At 46.3% G+C, this 18415-nt stretch overlaps 1 protein-coding gene across 1 annotated transcript; it reads right to left on the bottom strand.

Annotated features, from left to right (window-relative positions):
- Positions 1 to 2510: 2510 nt before the first annotated feature.
- Positions 2511 to 17473, bottom strand: LOC143825305 (vomeronasal type-2 receptor 26-like). Its single transcript, XM_077313328.1, has 7 exons — positions 17331 to 17473; positions 16153 to 16444; positions 15445 to 15531; positions 12722 to 13591; positions 11718 to 11933; positions 9014 to 9140; positions 2511 to 3430 (listed from the first exon to the last, which is right to left on the bottom strand). The coding sequence occupies exons 1-7, from the start codon at positions 17471 to 17473 to the stop codon at positions 2511 to 2513; spliced, it is 2655 nt and encodes an 884-aa protein (XP_077169443.1).
- Between the last annotated feature and the right edge of the window lie 942 nt (positions 17474 to 18415).

The following is an 18415-nucleotide window of genomic DNA, read 5'->3' as shown; positions in this document are numbered from 1 at the left end:
TAACTACAGCCTAGTATCTACCATTTATTAGGACTTGGGCCAGACAAATACAGAGAGTAAGAAGGTTTCTCATTAAAATTAAGCAATATAAAAATGGCAGAATAAGGAAGAAGCAGGGGGAAGCATTGTTAAATCAGAGTGGTCTGTTGGGCATCATTTCAGCCTCTGTATCCCTCTAAAAATTGTCTTTTCCTTAAGCAAGGTTGTTTTGACTTTGGACTGGGAAAACAATTTCAAACAAGGCTATTTCTCTGAAAAGGGCATCCCACCCCTGCACTTTGCAGAAATTTCTGTTCCTTAAAAAATCAGGCACACTTCTTCAGGTTGCATGAAACTGAAGGCCGAGTTAAGGATTATCTGGAATTATATTTAATTTGATCCCAGGTCTGTGAGATGTTATTATTGACTTGATTGTCGTATTTTTTTCTAACTTTTCCACCCAAAGCCATTTATTTAAAGGTAATTGCACAAACTCCTGTTCTATCATATATGATATTAAATAAATAGTCTTAACATAAAGATACCATCAAACCCAGATAGCATATAATTGAATTATTTTCCAGAAATACAATCAGAGCAACTCTGTATTGTACTTCATATGCAAACATTAGCAACACTTAAATTTGCCAGATACTGGAAAGAAAAGAAATTTCCAGAATTTGTTACTTGGTGTAGTAACATTAATGAGACTTTCTTATTAATCAAATTAATATATATTCACAACGATAAAGATATGAGAAAGTTAGATGAAGTGTGGAACAAGGTACTGTACAGAATGACAGGTACTTGAGAAGAAAGAGCTTGTTGAAGTTCCAGTATGGGTTAATGGAGAGGGAAGGAGGTCATAAATAATATGGGGATTGTTGAGAGTTCATCATTATGGAGGGTTGATTGTTATTATTATTCTTAAAATAGTTTCCTTGTTAAAATGTGTATTGAATGCACATTTTGATGGAGTGAGGGTTTGGTGAATGTTTTAGAAGGGACTTTGGGGAAGGCATTTTTCCTGGACTTTGGTGTTGGTTGTTTATCTCTTTCCAATATGAATACATGGATTTTGGTATGTACGTACAAATTTTAAATAAACATTTTTATTTATTAAAAATGTAACTGAAGGCTGAAATGATTTTGTCAAAGGTCAATCTGAAAATCTTTTGAGGTCTAGAAAGGCTAGCTGTAACACCAGTGTGGGTTCCATGTGGTATTGTCAGTAAACATTAGTCTCTAAAATGAGGCAACTTGTACCCCCCCCCAAGGGCTTTTTGAGTTGAAGAAAAAATGGTGAAGCACCTTCTCCCATGTGCCATGCTCCAGAACCTTGGTCAGCCTGGGAATGTCCCTCCCCCAATGGTGAATAAGACTTCTAGTTGGGTCAGGGAACACAACTCATGTCAAATTTAGTTCGGCCCTTAGTGACATATCTATTCCCTTACTCTAGGAATAACAAATATAAATGGGCCCAAAGAGCTTTTTACTCAACCAAATGACAATGATATATAAGAGTGCTGGTATAAAGCCCTATTGGGTTTAACATGTCATAAGATAGTTGTATTAAAAGATCAAGACCAGGATTGACAGTTGGATCCTGCCATCCCAAAACCGAAAGAATTCTGCTTGTGCAAGAAACAGCAATATGCACACCTAAGTTGGTGCATATGGAACAATGGGAAGCACAACTGTTGCATGGTTTTATTTAACTTGCTTTTGAAATTGTTTCAGAATAATTGCCTTACGCTATGTCTTACATAAAAGGAGAAGATAACAAGGAGTAATTTTAACTTAATACAAATACACACTGAGGAGTAATTTTAGTTCCACTTGTGCAAGAACTGTTCAGTGCATAAAAATCTTATTTGGATCCAACCCATTGATCAGTCAGTGGGAGATGGCTGGAAATGCAAGGTCACCGAGACCACCTTCTCAACAAAGCTTCTCTGTCATCAGGACTAGAATTCTAATCTAATGAACTATCACTGATAAAAAAAAACAGGTTTTCTGCTACAGTAGTAAACATTGGGAGAAAAAAAGGTAAAATCCTTCTGGTTGACCCTGCTTTTAGATGAATGTCTCATTTTCACTGCTGTTATCATTACAGCAGAGTCAAGACCAGTGACAAAAGAAGCTTTGTTGGAGGGAGGGAGGGGGCGGTAGGAAAATTGGAAAGGAGAAAAGAATAGCTGCTGAAGTTAACATTCCCAGACAAGCCTTTGAAAACGGGCTTCACCCTGTCATACTTTGATTTCCCAGTAAACACAGTCATTGTCTTCATGCAAAAGTTGCATTTATTCTGAAGCAAGAAAGATACCGACAAGTACCTTGTCGGAACTGGAGTACATTCAAACCAATACAGGATATAATCACCACACATGCAACCCCCACCTGTGCGAACCCAGAAAGTGAGAAGAGCTTTTAAAGAAAAAAGATAATGAGAATTCCAAAGCTATGGTAATGCATGGTTGCCTTTGAATTTTCCTTGCCTGATCTATTAAAGAAATATACAACTATAAACATTACAAACTCTTAGTTGTGAATGCATTTCTTATTATTAGGTGATTCCTGCAGTTCAAATTTGGTCTGAGAACAATTATATAACATTTAGGGGAAAATACACAACCCAGTAAACCTGCACCAGAGGACAAGATAGAGAAGATCTCCACAGCTACCATATGTTTTCCTTTTGTGCTCAAGTACGTTGGAACAAAAGATAGCCAAACACTACAGAACATCAGCATACTGAAAGTGATGAACTTGGCTTCATTAAATGTGTTTGGCAACTTGCGAGCAAGAAAAGCTACAATAAAGGTGACAGTAGCCAAGAATCCCAAGTAGCCCAGAACACAATAAAACATAATGATTGATCCTTCATTGCATTCCACTATAATATGTTTCATTATAGAGTGAGAGTCTGTATCTGGAAAGGGGGGAGCAATAGACATCCAAACAGTACACATTCCTGCTTGAATCATGGTGGAGGAAATAACAATGGAGTATGCCAGTCTTTTCCCTACCCATTTCCTAATCTGGCTCCCGGGTTTAGTGGCCATGAAAGCCAGAACCACGGTGATGGTTTTGGCCAGCAAGGAAGAAACAGCAATTGAGAAGATAATGCCAAAGGTGGTTTGACGTAGAAGGCAGGTCAGTTTCTGAGGCTTGCCAATGAAAAGAAAAGTGCAGAGGAAGCAGAAGAGGAGGGATATGAGTAGACAATAGGTGATTTCTCGATTGTTGGCTCTGACGATGGGAGTGTTCCGATATTTAATGAAAATTCCAAGCACCAGAACTGTGACCAGAGAGAAAGATGAAGCCAAGGATGCTAAAGTGATTCCCAGTGGTTCACCATAAGACAGGAAATTTAGAACCTTAGGAAGACATTGATCTTGATCTTTGTTTGGATACTCATGTTCAGGGCATTTGAAACAATCTGCCATGTCTGATGACAGAGAAAGAATGCAGTTTATCACAAGATACATTTTCTAGCCTGCCTGCCTGTCATCTATCTGTCTGTCCGTCTGTCCGTCCACCTCCTTTAGTTTATTATAATTTGCAAAACTATTACCTGCTCAGCAACAATGTTTCTTAAAGCTGAAGAGCCAGCTTAGTGTACTGGTTAAGAGCAGTGGCTTCTAATCTAGAGAACCCAGATTGTTTACCTTCTCAGCTGGGTGACCTTAAGCTTTTCCTATTAGTGCTTTTCTCACAGAGCAGTCTTGTCAGAGTTCTCTCTGCCCCACCAACCTTACATGGTGTCCGCTGTGGAGGGAGGAAGGGAAGGCAATTGTAAGTTGCTTGGGTACTCCTCGAACTGTAAAATGGTTATAAAACCCAACTCTTCTTTTATGCGGTAAAAGGAAAAGGAAAATATACATGATAGTGGAAACCTGACATGATTATCAAAGGATTGGCATATCCCTTTTTCTGCCTTAATTTTTTTTGCCTTAATTAGGTATTTGTCTTAATTGAACCAGTTCTCTGTCTATGATATTTAGATGAGAAGCTTATTTCCAAATTGATCCACAATTCTACTTGCTGTGGAGACTCATTGATTTCACTTTACTTAGAACTTCTTGGACATGTTTTTCATAGTACTAGACAGGATCCCAGTGGCTGAGAAACAGGTACATTGTTATGCGTACTAGTCTTACGATATAATGAAGAATTACTTTTTTTTTCCACTTCAGCTCCATTTTTAATATTTACTGTTTCACTAGCTTCAAAGCCAATTCCTAAGAACGGGCCTTGAAATGGTCCCCTCCCCTGGGCCCTGGCCAGGCAGCTTAAGGAGGCTTTGGGCTGCAGCTCGCAGCCAGATCAAGTGGGTAGTGTGGGGGCTGGGCAGCCCATTAGCAGGTCCCAGACAGAGCACCTTAACAGTCAGCTACTCAGCTCCTTAGCAGTCCTTAATGAGCAATCAGCAGGCCGGGAGGCCTTTATCCGCACGCCCAGCCTATCAGGCCAGGAGTCCCTCATTAGCTCATATAAAGAGGCCTTAGCTAGCAGGCCAGGAGGCCCTCCTTAGTTCATCAGGAGGCCCAGCCTAGCAGACTAGGAGGCCCTCGTTAGCTCGTCAACAGGCCCTGCCTAGCAGGCCAGGAGTCCCTAGTTAGCTCGTCAGCAGGCCCAGCCTAGCAGGCCAGGAGGCCCTCGTTAGTTCGTAAACAGGCCCAGCCTAGCAGGCCAGGAGGCCCTCGTTAGCTCGTCAACAGGCCCTGCCTAGCAGGCCAGGAGTCCCTAGTTAGCTCGTCAGCAGGCCAAGCCTAGCAGGCCAGGAGGCCCTCGTTATGTCGTCATCAGGCCCAGCCTAGCAGGCCAGGAGGCTCTCGTTAGCTCATCAGCAGGCCCAGCCTAGCAGGTCAGGAGGCCCTCGTTAGCTCATCAGCAGGCCCAGCCTAGCAGGCCAGGAGGCCCTCGTTATGTCGTCAGCAGGCCCAACCAGCAGGCCAGGTGGCCCTCGTTAGCTTGTCAGGAAGCCCAGCCTATCAGGCCAGGAGGCCCTTGTTAGCTCGTTAGCAGGCCCAGCCTAGGCCAGGAGGCCCTCGTTAGCTCATCAGCAGGCCCAGCCTAGGGCAGAAGGACCTCGTTAGCTCGTCAGCAGGCCCTGCCTAGCAGGCCAGGAGGCCCTCGTTAGCTCGTCAGCAGGCCCAGCCTAGCAGGCCAGGAGGCCCTCGTTAGCTCGTCAGGAAGCCCAGTCTATCAGGCCAGGAGGCCCTCGTTAGCTCGTTAGCAGGCCCAGCCTAGGCCAGGAGGCCCTCGTTAGCTCGTCAGCAGGCCCAGCCTAGGGCAGAAGGACCTCGTTAGCTCGTCAGCAGGCCCTGCCTAGCAGGCCAGGAGGCCCTCGTTAGCTCGTCAGCAGGCCCAGCCTATCAGGCCAGGAGGCCCTTGTTAGCTCGTCAGGAAGCCCAGCCTATCAGGCCAGGAGGCCCTTGTTAGCTCGTTAGCAGGCCCAGCCTAGGCCAGGAGGCCCTCGTTAGCTCATCAGTAGGCCCAGCCTAGGGCAGAAGGACCTCGTTAGGTCGTCAGCAGGCCCTGCCTAGCAGGCCAGGAGGCCCTCGTTAGCTCGTCAGCAGGCCCAGCCTAGCAGGCCAGGTGGCCCTCGTTAGCTCGTCAGCAGGCCCAGCTTAGCAGGCCAGAAGGCCCTCGTTAGCTCGTCAGCAGGCCCAGCCTAGCAGGCTAGCAGGCCCTCGTTAGCTCATCAGGAGGCCCAGCCTAGCAGGCCAGGAGGCCCTCATTAGCTCTTCAGGAGGCCCTCGTTAGCTCGTCAGCAGGCCCAGCCTAGCAGGCCAGGTGGCCCTCGTTAGCTCGTCAGCAGGCCCAGCCTAGCAGGCCAGGAGGCCCTCGTTAGCTCGTCAGGAAGCCCAGCCTATCAGGCAAGGAGGCCCTTGTAACCACGTTAGCAGGCCCAGCCTAGGCCAGGAGGCCCTCGTTAGCTTGTCAGGAGGCCCTCGTTAGGTCATCAGCAGGCCCAGCCTAGCAGGCCAGAAGGACCTCGTTAGCTCGTCAGCAGGCCCAGCCTAGGGCAGAAGGACCTCGTTAGCTCATCAGTAGGCCCAGCCTAGGGCAGAAGGACCTCGTTAGGTCGTCAACATGCCCTGCCTAGCAGGCCAGGAGGCCCTCGTTAGCTCGTCAGCAGGCCCAGCCTAGCAGGCCAGGTGGCCCTCATTAGCTCGTCAGCAGGCCCAGCTTAGCAGGCCAGAAGGCCCTCGTTAGCTCGTCAGCAGGCCCAGCCTAGCAGGCTAGCAGTCCCTCGTTAGCTCATCAGGAGGCCCAGCCTAGCAGGCCAGGAGGCCCTCGTTAGCTCGTCAGGAAGCCCAGCCTATCAAGCCAGGAGGCCCTTGTTAGCTTGTTAGCAGGGCCAGCCTAGGCCAGGAGGCCCTCGTTAGCTCGTCAGGAGGCCCTCGTTAGGTCGTCAGCAGGCCCAGCCTAGTAGGCCAGGTGGCCCTATTTAGCTCGTCAGGAGGCCCAGCCTAGGCCAGAAGGACCTCGTTAGCTCGTCAGCAGGCCCTGCCTAGCAGGCCAGGAGGCCCACCTTAGGTCATTAGCAGGCCCAGCCTAGCAGGCCCGGGGGCCCACGTTAGCTCGTCAGCAGGCCCAGCCTAGCAGGCCAGGGGGCCCTCGTTAGCTCGTCAGCAGGCCCAGCCTAGGCCAGGAGGCCCTCGTTAGGTCATTAGCAGGTCCAGCCTAGCAGGCCAGGAGGCCCTCGTTAGCTCATCAGCAGGCCCAGCCTAGGGCAGAAGGCCCTTGTTAGCTCGTCAGCAGGCCCTGCCTAGCAGGCCAGGAGGCCCTTGTTAGCTCATCAGCAGGCCCTGCCTAGCAGGCCAAGAGGACCTTGTTAGCTTGTCAGCAGGCCCAGCCTAGCAGGTCAGCAGGCCCAGCCTAGCAGGCCAGGAGGCCCTCGTTAGCTTGTCAGCATGCCCAGCCTATCAGGCCAGGAGGCTGTCGTTAGCTCATCAGGAAGCCCAGCCTATCAGGCCAGGAGGCTGTCGTTAGGTTATTAGCAGGCCCAGCCTAGCAGGCCAGGGGCCCCTCATTAGCTCGTCAGCAGGCCCAGCCTAGCAGGCCAGGTGGCCCTCGTCAGCTCGTCAGCAGGCCCAGCCTAGGCCAGGAGGCCCTCATTAGGTCATTAGCAGGCCAGGAGGTGCTCGTTAGCTCGTCAGCAGGCCCAGCCTAGGGCAGAAGGACCTTGTTAGCTCGTCAGCTGGCCCAGCCTAGGCCAGAAGGACCTCGTTAGCTCATCAGCAGGCCCAGCCTAGGGCAGAAGGACCTCGTTAGCTCGTCAGCAGGTCCTGCCTAACAGGCCAGGAGGCCCTCGTTAGCTCGTCAGGAAGCTCAGCCTATCAGGCCGGAAGGCCCTTGTTAGCTCGTTAGCAGGCCCAGCCTAGGCCAGGAGACCCTCGTTAGCTCGTCAGGAGGCCCTCGTTAGGTCGTCAGCAGGCCCAGCCTAGCAGGCCAGGTGGCCATCGTTAGCTCGTCAGGAGGCCCAGCCTAGGCCAGAAGGACCTCGTTAGCTCGTTAGCAGGCCCAGCCTAGGCCAGAAGGACCTTGTTAGCTCGTCAGCAGGCCCTGCCTAGCAGGCCAGGGGGCCCTCGTTAGCTCGTCAGCAGGCCCAGCCTAGCAGGCCAGGTGGCCCTCGTTAGCTCGTCAGCAGGCCCAGCCTAGGCCAGGAGGCCCTCGTTAGGTCATTAGGAGGCCCAGCAAGCCAGGAGGCCCTCGTTAGCTCATCAGCAGGCCCAGCCTAGGGCAGAAGGACCTCATTAGCTCGTCAGCAGGCCCTGCCTAGCCGGCCAGGAACCCTCGTTAGCTCGTCAGCAGACGCAGCCTAGTAGGTCAGAAGGACATCGTCAGCTCATCAACAGGCCCTACCTAGCAGGCCAGGAGGCCCTCGTTAGCTCGTCAGCAGGCCCAGCCTTGCAGGCCATGTGGCCCTCGTTAGCTCGTCAGCAGGCCCAGCCTAAGCCAGAAGGACCTCGTTAGCTCATCAGCAGGCCCAGCCTAGCAGGCCAGGAGGCCCTCGTTAGCTCGTCAGCATGCCCTTCCTAGTAGGCCAGGAGGCCCTCGTTAGCTCGTCATCAGGCCCAGCCTAGCAGGCCAGGAGGCCCTCGTTAGCTCGTCAGCAGGCCCAGACTAACAGGCCAGGAGGCCCTCGTTACCTCGTCAGCAGGCCCAGCCTAGCAGGCCAGGTGGCCCTCGTTAGCTCGTCAACAGGCCCAGCCTAGGCCAGGAGGCCCTCGTTAGGTCATTAGCAGGCCCAGCTTAGCAGGCCAGGAGGCCCTCGTTAGCTCGTCAGCAGGCCCAGCCTAGCAGGCCAGGAGGCCCTCGTTAGCTCGTCAGCAGGCCCAGCCTAGCGGGCCAGGAGGCCCTCGTTAGCTCGTCAGCATGCCCTTCCTAGTAGGCCAGGAGGCCCTCGTTAGCTCGTCATCAGGCCCAGCCTAGCAGGCCAGGAGGCCTTCGTTAGCTCGTCAGCAGGCCCAGCCTAACAGGCCAGGAGGCCCTCGTTAGCTCGTCAGCAGGCCCAGCCTAGCAGGCCAGGTGGCCCTCGTTAGCTCGTCAACAGGCCCAGCCTAGGCCCGGATGCCCTCGTTAGCTCGTCAGCAGGCCCAGCCTAGCAGGCCAGGAGGCCCTCGTTAGCTCATCAGCAGGCCCAGTCTAGCAGGCCGGGAGGCCCTCGTTATCTCATCAGCAGGCCCAGCCTAGCAGGCCAGGAGGCCATCATTAGCTCGTCAGGAGGCCCAGCCTATCAGGCCAGGAGTCCCTCGCTAGCTATCTCTCCACCACAATCCTTTGCTCCGGGCCTCTCCCCTTACCTGCTGCTGGCTCCAGGCACTGAGACATCTGATCGCAAAGAGGCTAGAGTCCAGGGACAGGGCCAATCAGGACAAAGCTGGTTCCACACTGATTGGACCTATTCCAACTTGGGCAGGCAGACAGATCCCACCCCCTAGGCTGTTTCATAAATATATAGAGGAACAACTATGGATAAGGATATGCACTTTATAATATGACAGGCTGTTTGTCTTACCCTTTTGGTCTGAAATTTTCCCTTCTGGGCATAGAGCACAAATGTAGCAACAAAATGGCTCTCCATCCTTTTTTTTAATGCTGTAGCCTGGGAGGCAGTTATCATTACACACGGAGAGTGGCACCACCTAACCATAAAACAAGGACATATATTGATTCTAATTGCCATTGGCTCTTAGACATGAAATCAACAGGATTGAAAAGAGGAATTATGACAATGCAGCAAAATAAGAACACTTTGCATGCAAGGGGTTGTTTGGGACCCAACCAGGTTTTCCATTTGTGATAATAGGAGGAGGTGTCCACTTTGACAAACCAGTAAGGTTATTTGGGGAATGACACATAGACAAAATCTATGTGGAACAAAGGCTGTAATAAGGATGGGCAGTATGAGCAGGAACAATGTTTGCTTCCCCCCTCAATCATAATCATAAGGATCAGTACACATACTTTCAAAGTTTGGAAAATATTACAGTTCTCAGAAATGGGTTTCAGAGAGATTTGTAAACTGGGGAGGGCAGTGAATGAATGAATGAATGAAAATATCCACAAAAGTAATGAGATATTTGAATATCTACGGCTGGGGTAATCAACCTGTGGTCCTCCAGATGTTCATGGACTACAATTCCCATGAGCTCCTGACAGCAAACACTAGCAGGGGCTCATGGGAATTGTAGTTCATGGACATCTAGAGGACCACACGTTGACTACCCCTGATCTACGGCACTGATTTCATGAAACAAATAATGAATAAGTATTTGATTGTTCCAATATGGAATATTGGACAGGGGGAAGCCAGGTTCAGGGCCCTAGTCAGCTGTAAAACCCATCATGGAAACTTAGGTGAGATACTAGTTTTAAGCTTACCCTTCCTTAGAAGCGATCTTTGGGTAGATGTGTGATTCAAAGATATAACAACTAGAAACACATATATTTGTAAGAAAAACCTATCCATTAAATTGGGATTCATCTCCCATCTTCATGAAATTAGGTAGCTGGAATTTGAGTAATCTTTAGTTTGACTTATGAATGTTCGTCAGATAAAATATTATTATTTTTAAAAAACATTAAGCCAACTTTCCACCAAACTCAGTACCCCTAAATGGCCAAACACAGGAGGGCAAACCCTAAGAAGGTTAACACAAACAGAGCCATAGTGCTGTCTGCTGGCAAGCTGGGAGCCAACAGCTGTTCCAATGCAGACTGTGTTTGCTCCCTGAGCAAAGAGAGAAAATTGATCCTAAGGAGTAGGAATAGTAGCTAGCTCTGGGAACTATACCTAAGAGAGCCTCTTTGGAGAAGACAAATCTCAGGAATGGTTCCCCATGACTGTATTAATTCTATAATTAGATTGGGAAGGGATGGCGTGATTGGGTTGGGTGGGTTGTGGGGGGAATGGATGGGAGGAGGTATTAGTAAAGGAATTAGACTAGGGCTAGATGCTCAGAGGATGCTCATATCCTTTCAAGGAAGCTTCCAAGGGGAGAGGGGTGCCAATGAAGGGTTCCCCAACAGAGCTGGGGATCCCAATGATTAAGGGCTAAAGGAGATATGGCGGTGGGTGATGGTTGGACAAGAGACGAATGGTGAAATATAAAGGTCTGTTAAGGCCCTGGCCACAGAGTTTTCATGGCTGGACGCCTGGATGTACTTCCCATGCTTTCATTTGCTGTTCCATTCACAGATATAGAAGGTTAGAGGCTAGGCAAAAGCCAACTTTGATATTGTGCACTACTAGGTCAATTAGTAACAAGTCCGCCACCCTGCAGGAGTATTTTTCAGGGCAGGAGATAGACCTGGCTTGTGTGACAAAAACCTGGGCATGCAAGGGCAAGACAGTTGCCCTGAAAGATCTGGCCCTGCCTTGGTCTTCAGTACTTTACCAATCCCAGCAACAGAAGGGGTGGCCATCCTTATCCAGGAGGCTTACTCCTAGAGGGCTCTCCTGGTTCCATAAATCTCGGGAGTAGATTGTGTGGACATAGAGGGTTCCATGGAGAACTTGGCCATTTTGTTGGTGTATTAATCATCCAGTGCTCCATCAGAGCCTCCTAGAGGCAGTAATGGCATGGCAGTTATAGTATTAAAGACACATATATTTGTAATAAGTTGTGGGGAACTTCATTGTCCATGCTGATTAGTCATCCTCTGGGTCTGTTTTGGAATTGGCATGGAATTGGTTTTGGAATTGGTTGACCATGGAAGCACTGGGATTCTGCCCAGACAGAGACAGAGAGGAGGACTAGTATAAGTTAAATGAAACAAAACCAAATAACTTGCTGGTGGAACAGCAGAGAGAGACAGACAAATACCCTCAACAGAGAGTTCCAAAATTTAAGTGACATGAAAAAGAAGATCCTTTCTTGTGTTGTTACCTGTTCAGCATCAGATGGTGGTGACCTCTGACAGTGACTAAATTGGCCAAATGACCAAAGCATGGCCTCTGAAAATGATCAGAGTGGTAGAGTAAGTTCCTATGGGTACAGTCAGTCCTTAAAATATACGGGACCCAAGCTATATAGGGCTTTAAATAAAACCAAATAGTCAAAAATTCTGGGCAATGAGAAAAAATATCAAGAAACCTCAAGCCACACCACATCACTGTGCGATAGAATTTGCATGATGACAAAGAACGGAATTACCCAATCCAGCATTAGGGTCCATTCCAGATATGGTTTGATAGTTACCTGCAGTTAAAAGCTCACCTGGTTAAATGTCTTGTGCCATGTGATGAACTCGTCATTAAGGATAAATTCAGAACCCCTTGAAGCCTCTCCTACTTTTACCCGTGAGAAGGTTTGGTTTGGGAAAGTCACCCAGTTGACAATATCAAAGGCCGTTTCCAATTCGCCCTTTGCATTAAAATGAACGAGGTCCCCAGCACTGTTGTTGAATGAGGTGCTCCTCAAGAAAGGGTAGATCTGGATGGAAAGAGAGAGATCATAATCTTAGAAAACGTTTAAAAAGATATCTTGATTTTTCATGAAATCATCTTCAAACAAGAGTTTGTAGCTATGTTGGGCTGGTTTCTTGCGAGAGGATGAAATTAATACTATTAAATAAATCTGAAGATGGTATGTTTTAAATTGACTGCTTATGCATGGGCAGGGAGGGGTGTGCTGGGACCTGCATGACAGCAGGACTAACTCCAACTTATGTATGACATAAGCTCCCTCTGGGCCTCCACACAGCTCTGGCTCTATTTAGGGCTTCTGATGTATGGTCAATGTTCAGTCCAGCAAGATTAACTGAAGCAGCTCAGCAACTTCAGTTACTGAAAGACTCAGAGGCAGCTCATCGTGTTTGCTCACTCACTGGTGTAACTAATACAGCATCCCAAAACACAAATGGCATCCGAACAGGCAAACTAATGCATAAGAATTCCATTGTGTGGTTTTCTCTGGCTTAAGGCACCTGTTGAAGCTTCCTAACCTAAAACAAGGAAGTTACAGCTTGGGCCTCTGCCTCTACCTCAGTCTCTGAGGGTGCAGTCTTGCCAATGAGGATACACACAGCTTTATTCCCTCTTAAGAGTCTCTACTTCAAAATAACAGTCTAGACCTCTATTTATTATCCCAATGAGTCAGAGACTACTGCAGCCTATCTAAATTCACTGTTATAAGAATACTGGGTGTGATGTGTACTAGATTTTTCCTTTTCAAAAATTAAAAAAAAATTCTAAATCACTGCAATGGATGCAATGTGGTACCTCCCATGGTTGCAGAATAGGGGACTCCATATTTCCACCCTGTATGACTTCCATGTATTTATTTCTAGCTGAATACATGGCATGTAAAGCTTGTGCTATGGCATGGACCGCATTGTAGATGCTGTAGCTCTGGGCAGTCATGCTCATTTCAAAGAAAGGACTTGGAAGGCTTTCCAGTTTCTCCTCACCAGTACATTGACCAGGCTCTTCATCTGTGTTGGAATCTGACAATAAACAATCAAATGCTGCCTCCCAGAAGACCCTGAGAAATTCATCTTCTTCTGGCCAATGGGGATGGAGAATGTGAAGGAAGTTTTGAAACTCAGGTACTTCTTTGGACTTCACTGTAAAAGATAAAGCACCATGGAAGACTTTGATGTTCAGAAGCCTATCAAATGTCTGTAATGAGAAATCCCACTGTGCTGTCATAATCCACACTCTGCCCATCACTGCCTCACTCATCTCTTCCATTTGACCCAGGTACAGAAACCATTTCAAAACCATCACAGTATGTGGATCAGCATTTGTGACAAATACTTTGACTTCTGTTTTATTTACAAGAAGTCTCAAGATCTCTCTTGGTCTTGACGTGTAGAAAATATCTGTCATGTCTTCAGAAGCAGTAAATATTTGAAGCCTGTGAATGAAGGCAGGACAGATGCCATTCTGGGACAGCAGTGGTGTCAAGATTTGCACAAATCTGTCTCCTTGATCATCATCCAGGGCAACTATCCCAACCCATGTCCACTGGAAATGCAGAAGAAGCTGGATAATCCCTTTGTACTGATTTTCTTCGTTGGGGACCATCTGGTAGACAATAGGAAACTTGGCATTGTCTTTCATCACTGGAACAAAGAAGCAATAGGTTACCTAAACCAGCAAACAAAAGGTAGCTGTGAAAGGTTACAGATGCTTACAGCTCAGAGATGTATCTAGAGAAATTTTTATATATTGAAATAAGTTAATTAGTTAAAATTTATTGTATTGCCCATTGGCCACCACAATCATATGAAAACAGGAACTAAATCTAAAAGACTGTGTTCAATTAAATACAGAAATAAGCTTGTCATTTTAGGAGAAGACCGTTGGACATTAGAAGGGCCGTTTGCACAAATTGACCTTAGTTTTCTAGGCAGCCAATGCAAACGTGCCACTCTAGTGGAGACGTAAGGAACCTTATCTGACAATAGAAACTTCAAGTTCTCAGGTTTTTGTGCTTCCCCAAGGCAGTAGTTTCTCAATAAATTTGTTTCTCAGGTCATCTTAAAGAGGACAGTCCAGGACATAATGTATGAGGCCCTCAATTGCCATATTGTCACAGATACAAAGCTAGTCCCAATCAGGGGAGTGAAGAAATCTGCCCCTGCAGACTGCAGTCAGCATTTCTTGGAATCTCAGATAGGTTAGATTTGGTATACTGTTTAGATAAGCAAATCTTAGATGGTCCCTTTTAATTAGTTTGAAGAAGGGTGCTGCTTTAGATTGAGTAGTTGCTCCACTATCAATTACTGTGTTCATATGATAGATCCCATCCCTTAGGTCATTTCCTGATCCACTAGTTCTTATTAGGTCATTAGGGACAGAGTAACATGACTGAATTATGCTTGGGGCGGGCTTTATCTCATTCCAGTAATAGCAGCAGGCTCTGCCCACTAACAAAGTCTGTGTCTTTATGTGCCTGCCTCATCCAATATTTCAGGATGGTTACATTAGCTCGAACACTTAGAGAAGGTAGTCCCAACTCAACCCTCATAAGGGCTATGGAAGAACTCACTGGGAGAGTAAGGATTCTTCTCAGGAAGAGATTTTGAGCTCTTTCTAGGTTCGGCAGAATTAGGTCCCCTCAGCCCCAGATTTCGACACCTTACAATAGGCTGGGGATCACTTTACTGACAACTTAATGGCTGAATCTACCAGGCAACCCCCCTTTGAGAAAAAAAATTATTTAACTAGCACCCTCAATGTTCTCAGGGTTGTTGCCCTTAGAGTTGTTACATGGGCTTTCCAAAGGAGCATCTCACTGAATGTTATACCTAAATATTTATGGGTACTATATTGTTCAATTGGAGTGCCCAAGATACTTCAGGAGGGTTTTTTTCTTAGTTGCTTCTAAACACCATCACCTTGGTTTTCTCATAGCTTATATTTAGCCCATCCTCCTTACAGCATAACCCTAGTTTATCAAGAAGTCAGGGAGATCAGCACTATGTCATCTGCATAAAGCAGAATTGACACCTTTGTTTGACCAACTGATAGGGGTATAAATTCAGGTCTCTCCAACTTGGTTGCTAAGTCATTGATGTACAAATTAAACAACAAAGGTGCCAACATACACCCTTATTTCACCCCTTTTCAGATTGGTATTTCATTTGTCAGTGAGTTGGAAGTTCCTACCTTGACTCTCATGGACTGTTTATGCACTGGAGGTTTCATATCAGGCTGTAGGCTGGAGTTTTAGTTGTGGCATGTTGGCCCACCTCTTCCTGCACCCACACGGAAGAGTATTTGGCCTGGTGCGCCTCATCTGCCCCTGATTTGTACTCCTGCACGTGAGCTGGGGCAGTGAAGTTCCCAGTGCGTAAACGGTCATGGTGGTGTTTAAGTGGAGCTGCCTTATGAGATCTACTAGGTGCATCTCAACCCCAAGGTTCAGGAGTTTCAGTTGGAGCCTTTCCCTGTCCAGTGAGTCAAAAGCTGCTGCTAAATCAACATAGGCCACATACAGTGCTTTTGTGGGACCTTTCATAGCTGATGATGCCAAATAGACTAGCATCTGCCAATGTTTGATCATTTAGGGCCTTTTTTGAAGACTAATTGATGAAGATGTAAAACATTATTATCCTCAACCCATAATGTTGATGCTATGGATATAAGGCTAATCAGTCTGTAATTCTGAGGGTTGTTTGTGAGCCTTTTTATGGATGGCATGATAATACTAGTTGTCCATCCCTTTGGTAGTTGACTGGTATTGTTAATTTGAGTTCTACGTCTTTTCAGTCTGGGAAAAATCTCTACTCCACAGTTTCCCAAATTAGGTGAGTAATATTTTGCTGTGGCTTTCCAGTTCCTTATCAGCTTTCTACTACTTTTATATCATGAAGAAAGTTGATAGTTAACAAGTGCTGAAAACTGGATACATACTGATTTTAAAAAAGCAGATTGTGGGCTGTAAAGCAATAAAACTGACTTCCAGGGAGAGTTGTGGCAATTAAATGGCCTTGATATCAAGTCCAAATATAAACATACCATTCCATGCAGGTGTAAAATAGATAAATTCTTAGAGCTTCATAAAACACCAACCAGTCAGGCAAAAATGCCTATTGAAATATTTCATTTTTACTTATATAACTTTTAAAGAGTTTTCTACAACCTAGTAGTGCACAGAAGATTATATGAAGATGCATACACTCATATATCAATCAGTATGCTACCTGTGGGATTTTATAGATGCTTAAAATGTTGGCCATGTGGAAGGAAGTTTCAGAATCAAGTCCCCCAATGACAGCCATCAGGTTCGTCTGGAAGTCACAACTGTAGTTGGGGATGATCCTTTTCAAAGTGCTGAGGAAGTTCAACGTGTTTTGATTAGTCAGCATTGCATTGAAGTAGCTGTCATAGATTTGGAAACCAAGGCTGACATTTGATAAGATCTTAGGATTCTTATTGACCTCCTTCACAGCAAACACCAAGGCAAGGACGTGCTGGAAGTTCTTTAGCACTATCCTAAATAAAGATTTACAAGTTGCATAAAATTAATATTCATCATTTTCAAAACTTCTTACAAGGGCTAGGATTATTTGGACTCAAAGCACTGAGAAGAGAAAGAAGGAGTAGGTAAAATTTGACAGAAAATTTTGAATGAAAAACCGAGATAGAGCAGAAGACAGTAAGGCAATAAGAACATAATATACAAAGATATACCTCTAACAGAGGCCAATATCTTTCTTTCCTTCCTCCTGACCAATCCTACATACCTTTTGTTCTTGCAGGACTCATGATTCCCAACACAACATTTTTGATTTGTCAAAGGGGATATTGAATCTTAGTTCCTCCAGCAAAAATGTTGTCTAGCTTATAACTAAACAAGTGGAGTCCTACATATTTATAGCTCTGGATAGTTTTCTCCCTTTTTTTCACATGCTTCCACATTCACTGCCATATTCACATGACTCACACATTAACAAAGAACTTCTCACATATGGGATCCCCATGCAATGATCGAGCACATACTACTGATGCTTTTGTTTTGTTTCTCCTTAACATCTCTCAGCCTTTTGAACTAAACTTTGAAATGGAAGCAGCATAAAATCCTCATTACACTTCAGCAGCTGAGTAGGGGGTGGGGAATAATTTCAGTTGGTTGGAAAAAAGTCAATGTGAATGACTACATATCTCTCTTTCTCCTTTTAAACTCGTATTTTGCCCAATGCTGGGGACATGATACAAACTGACCAAACTAGCAAAGCTATACATGCATTGCTTTCTTATTTTTCTCATGGGTTTCTCTGCAACCACATTCATTACACTCAGGTACTTCTCCTACTACCTACTTTTATTGGTGATAAACTTGCCATATTGTTCACTATAGATTCAAAAAGAAAATCCTTACATAGGTTCATCAACCTGCTTTCTCTTGGGGTCTTCTGTAAACAGCAGCACTTCAAAATACGTTAAGAGCTGAGAAGTCATCCCACCAATGGTAAGATCGCCTGTCAGATAATATTCATGTGGAATGTAGAGTGGGTCAATCATGGAACACATATATTTCTTGGGCTGGCATTTTGCTTGAGGCAGACATTGCAATAATAGCACCAGTAAGAGAAGTGCCATCTGGTAGGAAAAGCCTACTGTTCCATGGAATCCTTTAGCCAACAATCATCAGCTCACTAGTTTCCACCAGTTTCATTACAATACCTTGCCTTCATACTGTTCTAAGATAATAATTTGAAATCTGGGCCTGTAAAAACTAAAGACTCCCCCCCCCCACCACAGTTGATTGCAGCTTTGCTTCTAAATATCCCTTACCCAGAACTGAATGTTTCTGTGGATTTTTATTCATCTTCAAAACTTGATAATGGCCTGTGCTCTTAATTTGTATGGGCCTTCCAAGGAGGGGGACCGATCATAAGGATTGGAGATAATTGCAGGATTTACAATGATTTCCCCAGAGGGCTAGAATGCCCTGTGGCAACACACTGAACAAAACATGAACCATTTTTTATGTACTTTGCCAAAACTCTGGGGGGGAAAAGAAGAAGAAAAACTGGCATATTAGAAAATGTGCACAAGACAGCCGGGTGTTGACATGGTGCAGGGGCTGCTGTGAGGGAGCCATGACATCATGCCATGGATCATGGCATGCATGATCCAGCAGCTGCACGCTTGTGTAAGCCTAGCGGAGGGATGGAGCTTAGGTGCACATACTTAAGACACTATGTGCCCGGGCCTGGTATCCTGGCTCAACAGCTGACAGATTCCCTCCCTCCCACTCACCCTGTTTTGAAATTTATTGTATTAGTTTGAAATTTGAAATTATTGTCACAGCTGTGCGGATTTGCCATGAGAAAGAGCCTTTTGGCAGGGGCCCTGTCTGGGCACAGAACCCCTTGGAGGTTTGGGGCCTCCTCAAAGGCAGAGTGGTAATGGGGAAGCTGACCCAGCTGGGAAGGCTTCTACTGGGCCAGTCTTGCCAAG

Source organism: Paroedura picta, chromosome 16, assembly GCF_049243985.1.
Source record: "Paroedura picta isolate Pp20150507F chromosome 16, Ppicta_v3.0, whole genome shotgun sequence".
Lineage (NCBI taxonomy): Eukaryota > Metazoa > Chordata > Lepidosauria > Squamata > Gekkonidae > Paroedura > Paroedura picta.
Note: the sequence above shows the minus strand (reverse complement) of the source record. Positions and strands in the feature narration are given on the sequence as shown.

What these genes read in the sequence shown, in the direction of transcription:
- LOC143825305 (XM_077313328.1), bottom strand. Translation starts at nt 17,473, where the DNA reads ATGATTGACCCACTCTACATTCCACATGAATATTATCTGACAGGCGAT. An exon ending in CTATTCTGCAACCATGGGAG is followed by an intron (nt 11,934 to 12,721) that starts GTACCACATTGC and finishes CTTTCCATCCAG; the next exon opens with ATCTACCCTTTCTTGAGGAG. An exon ending in GGCACAAGACATTTAACCAG is followed by an intron (nt 9,141 to 11,717) that starts GTGAGCTTTTAA and finishes TTTTATGGTTAG; the next exon opens with GTGGTGCCACTCTCCGTGTG.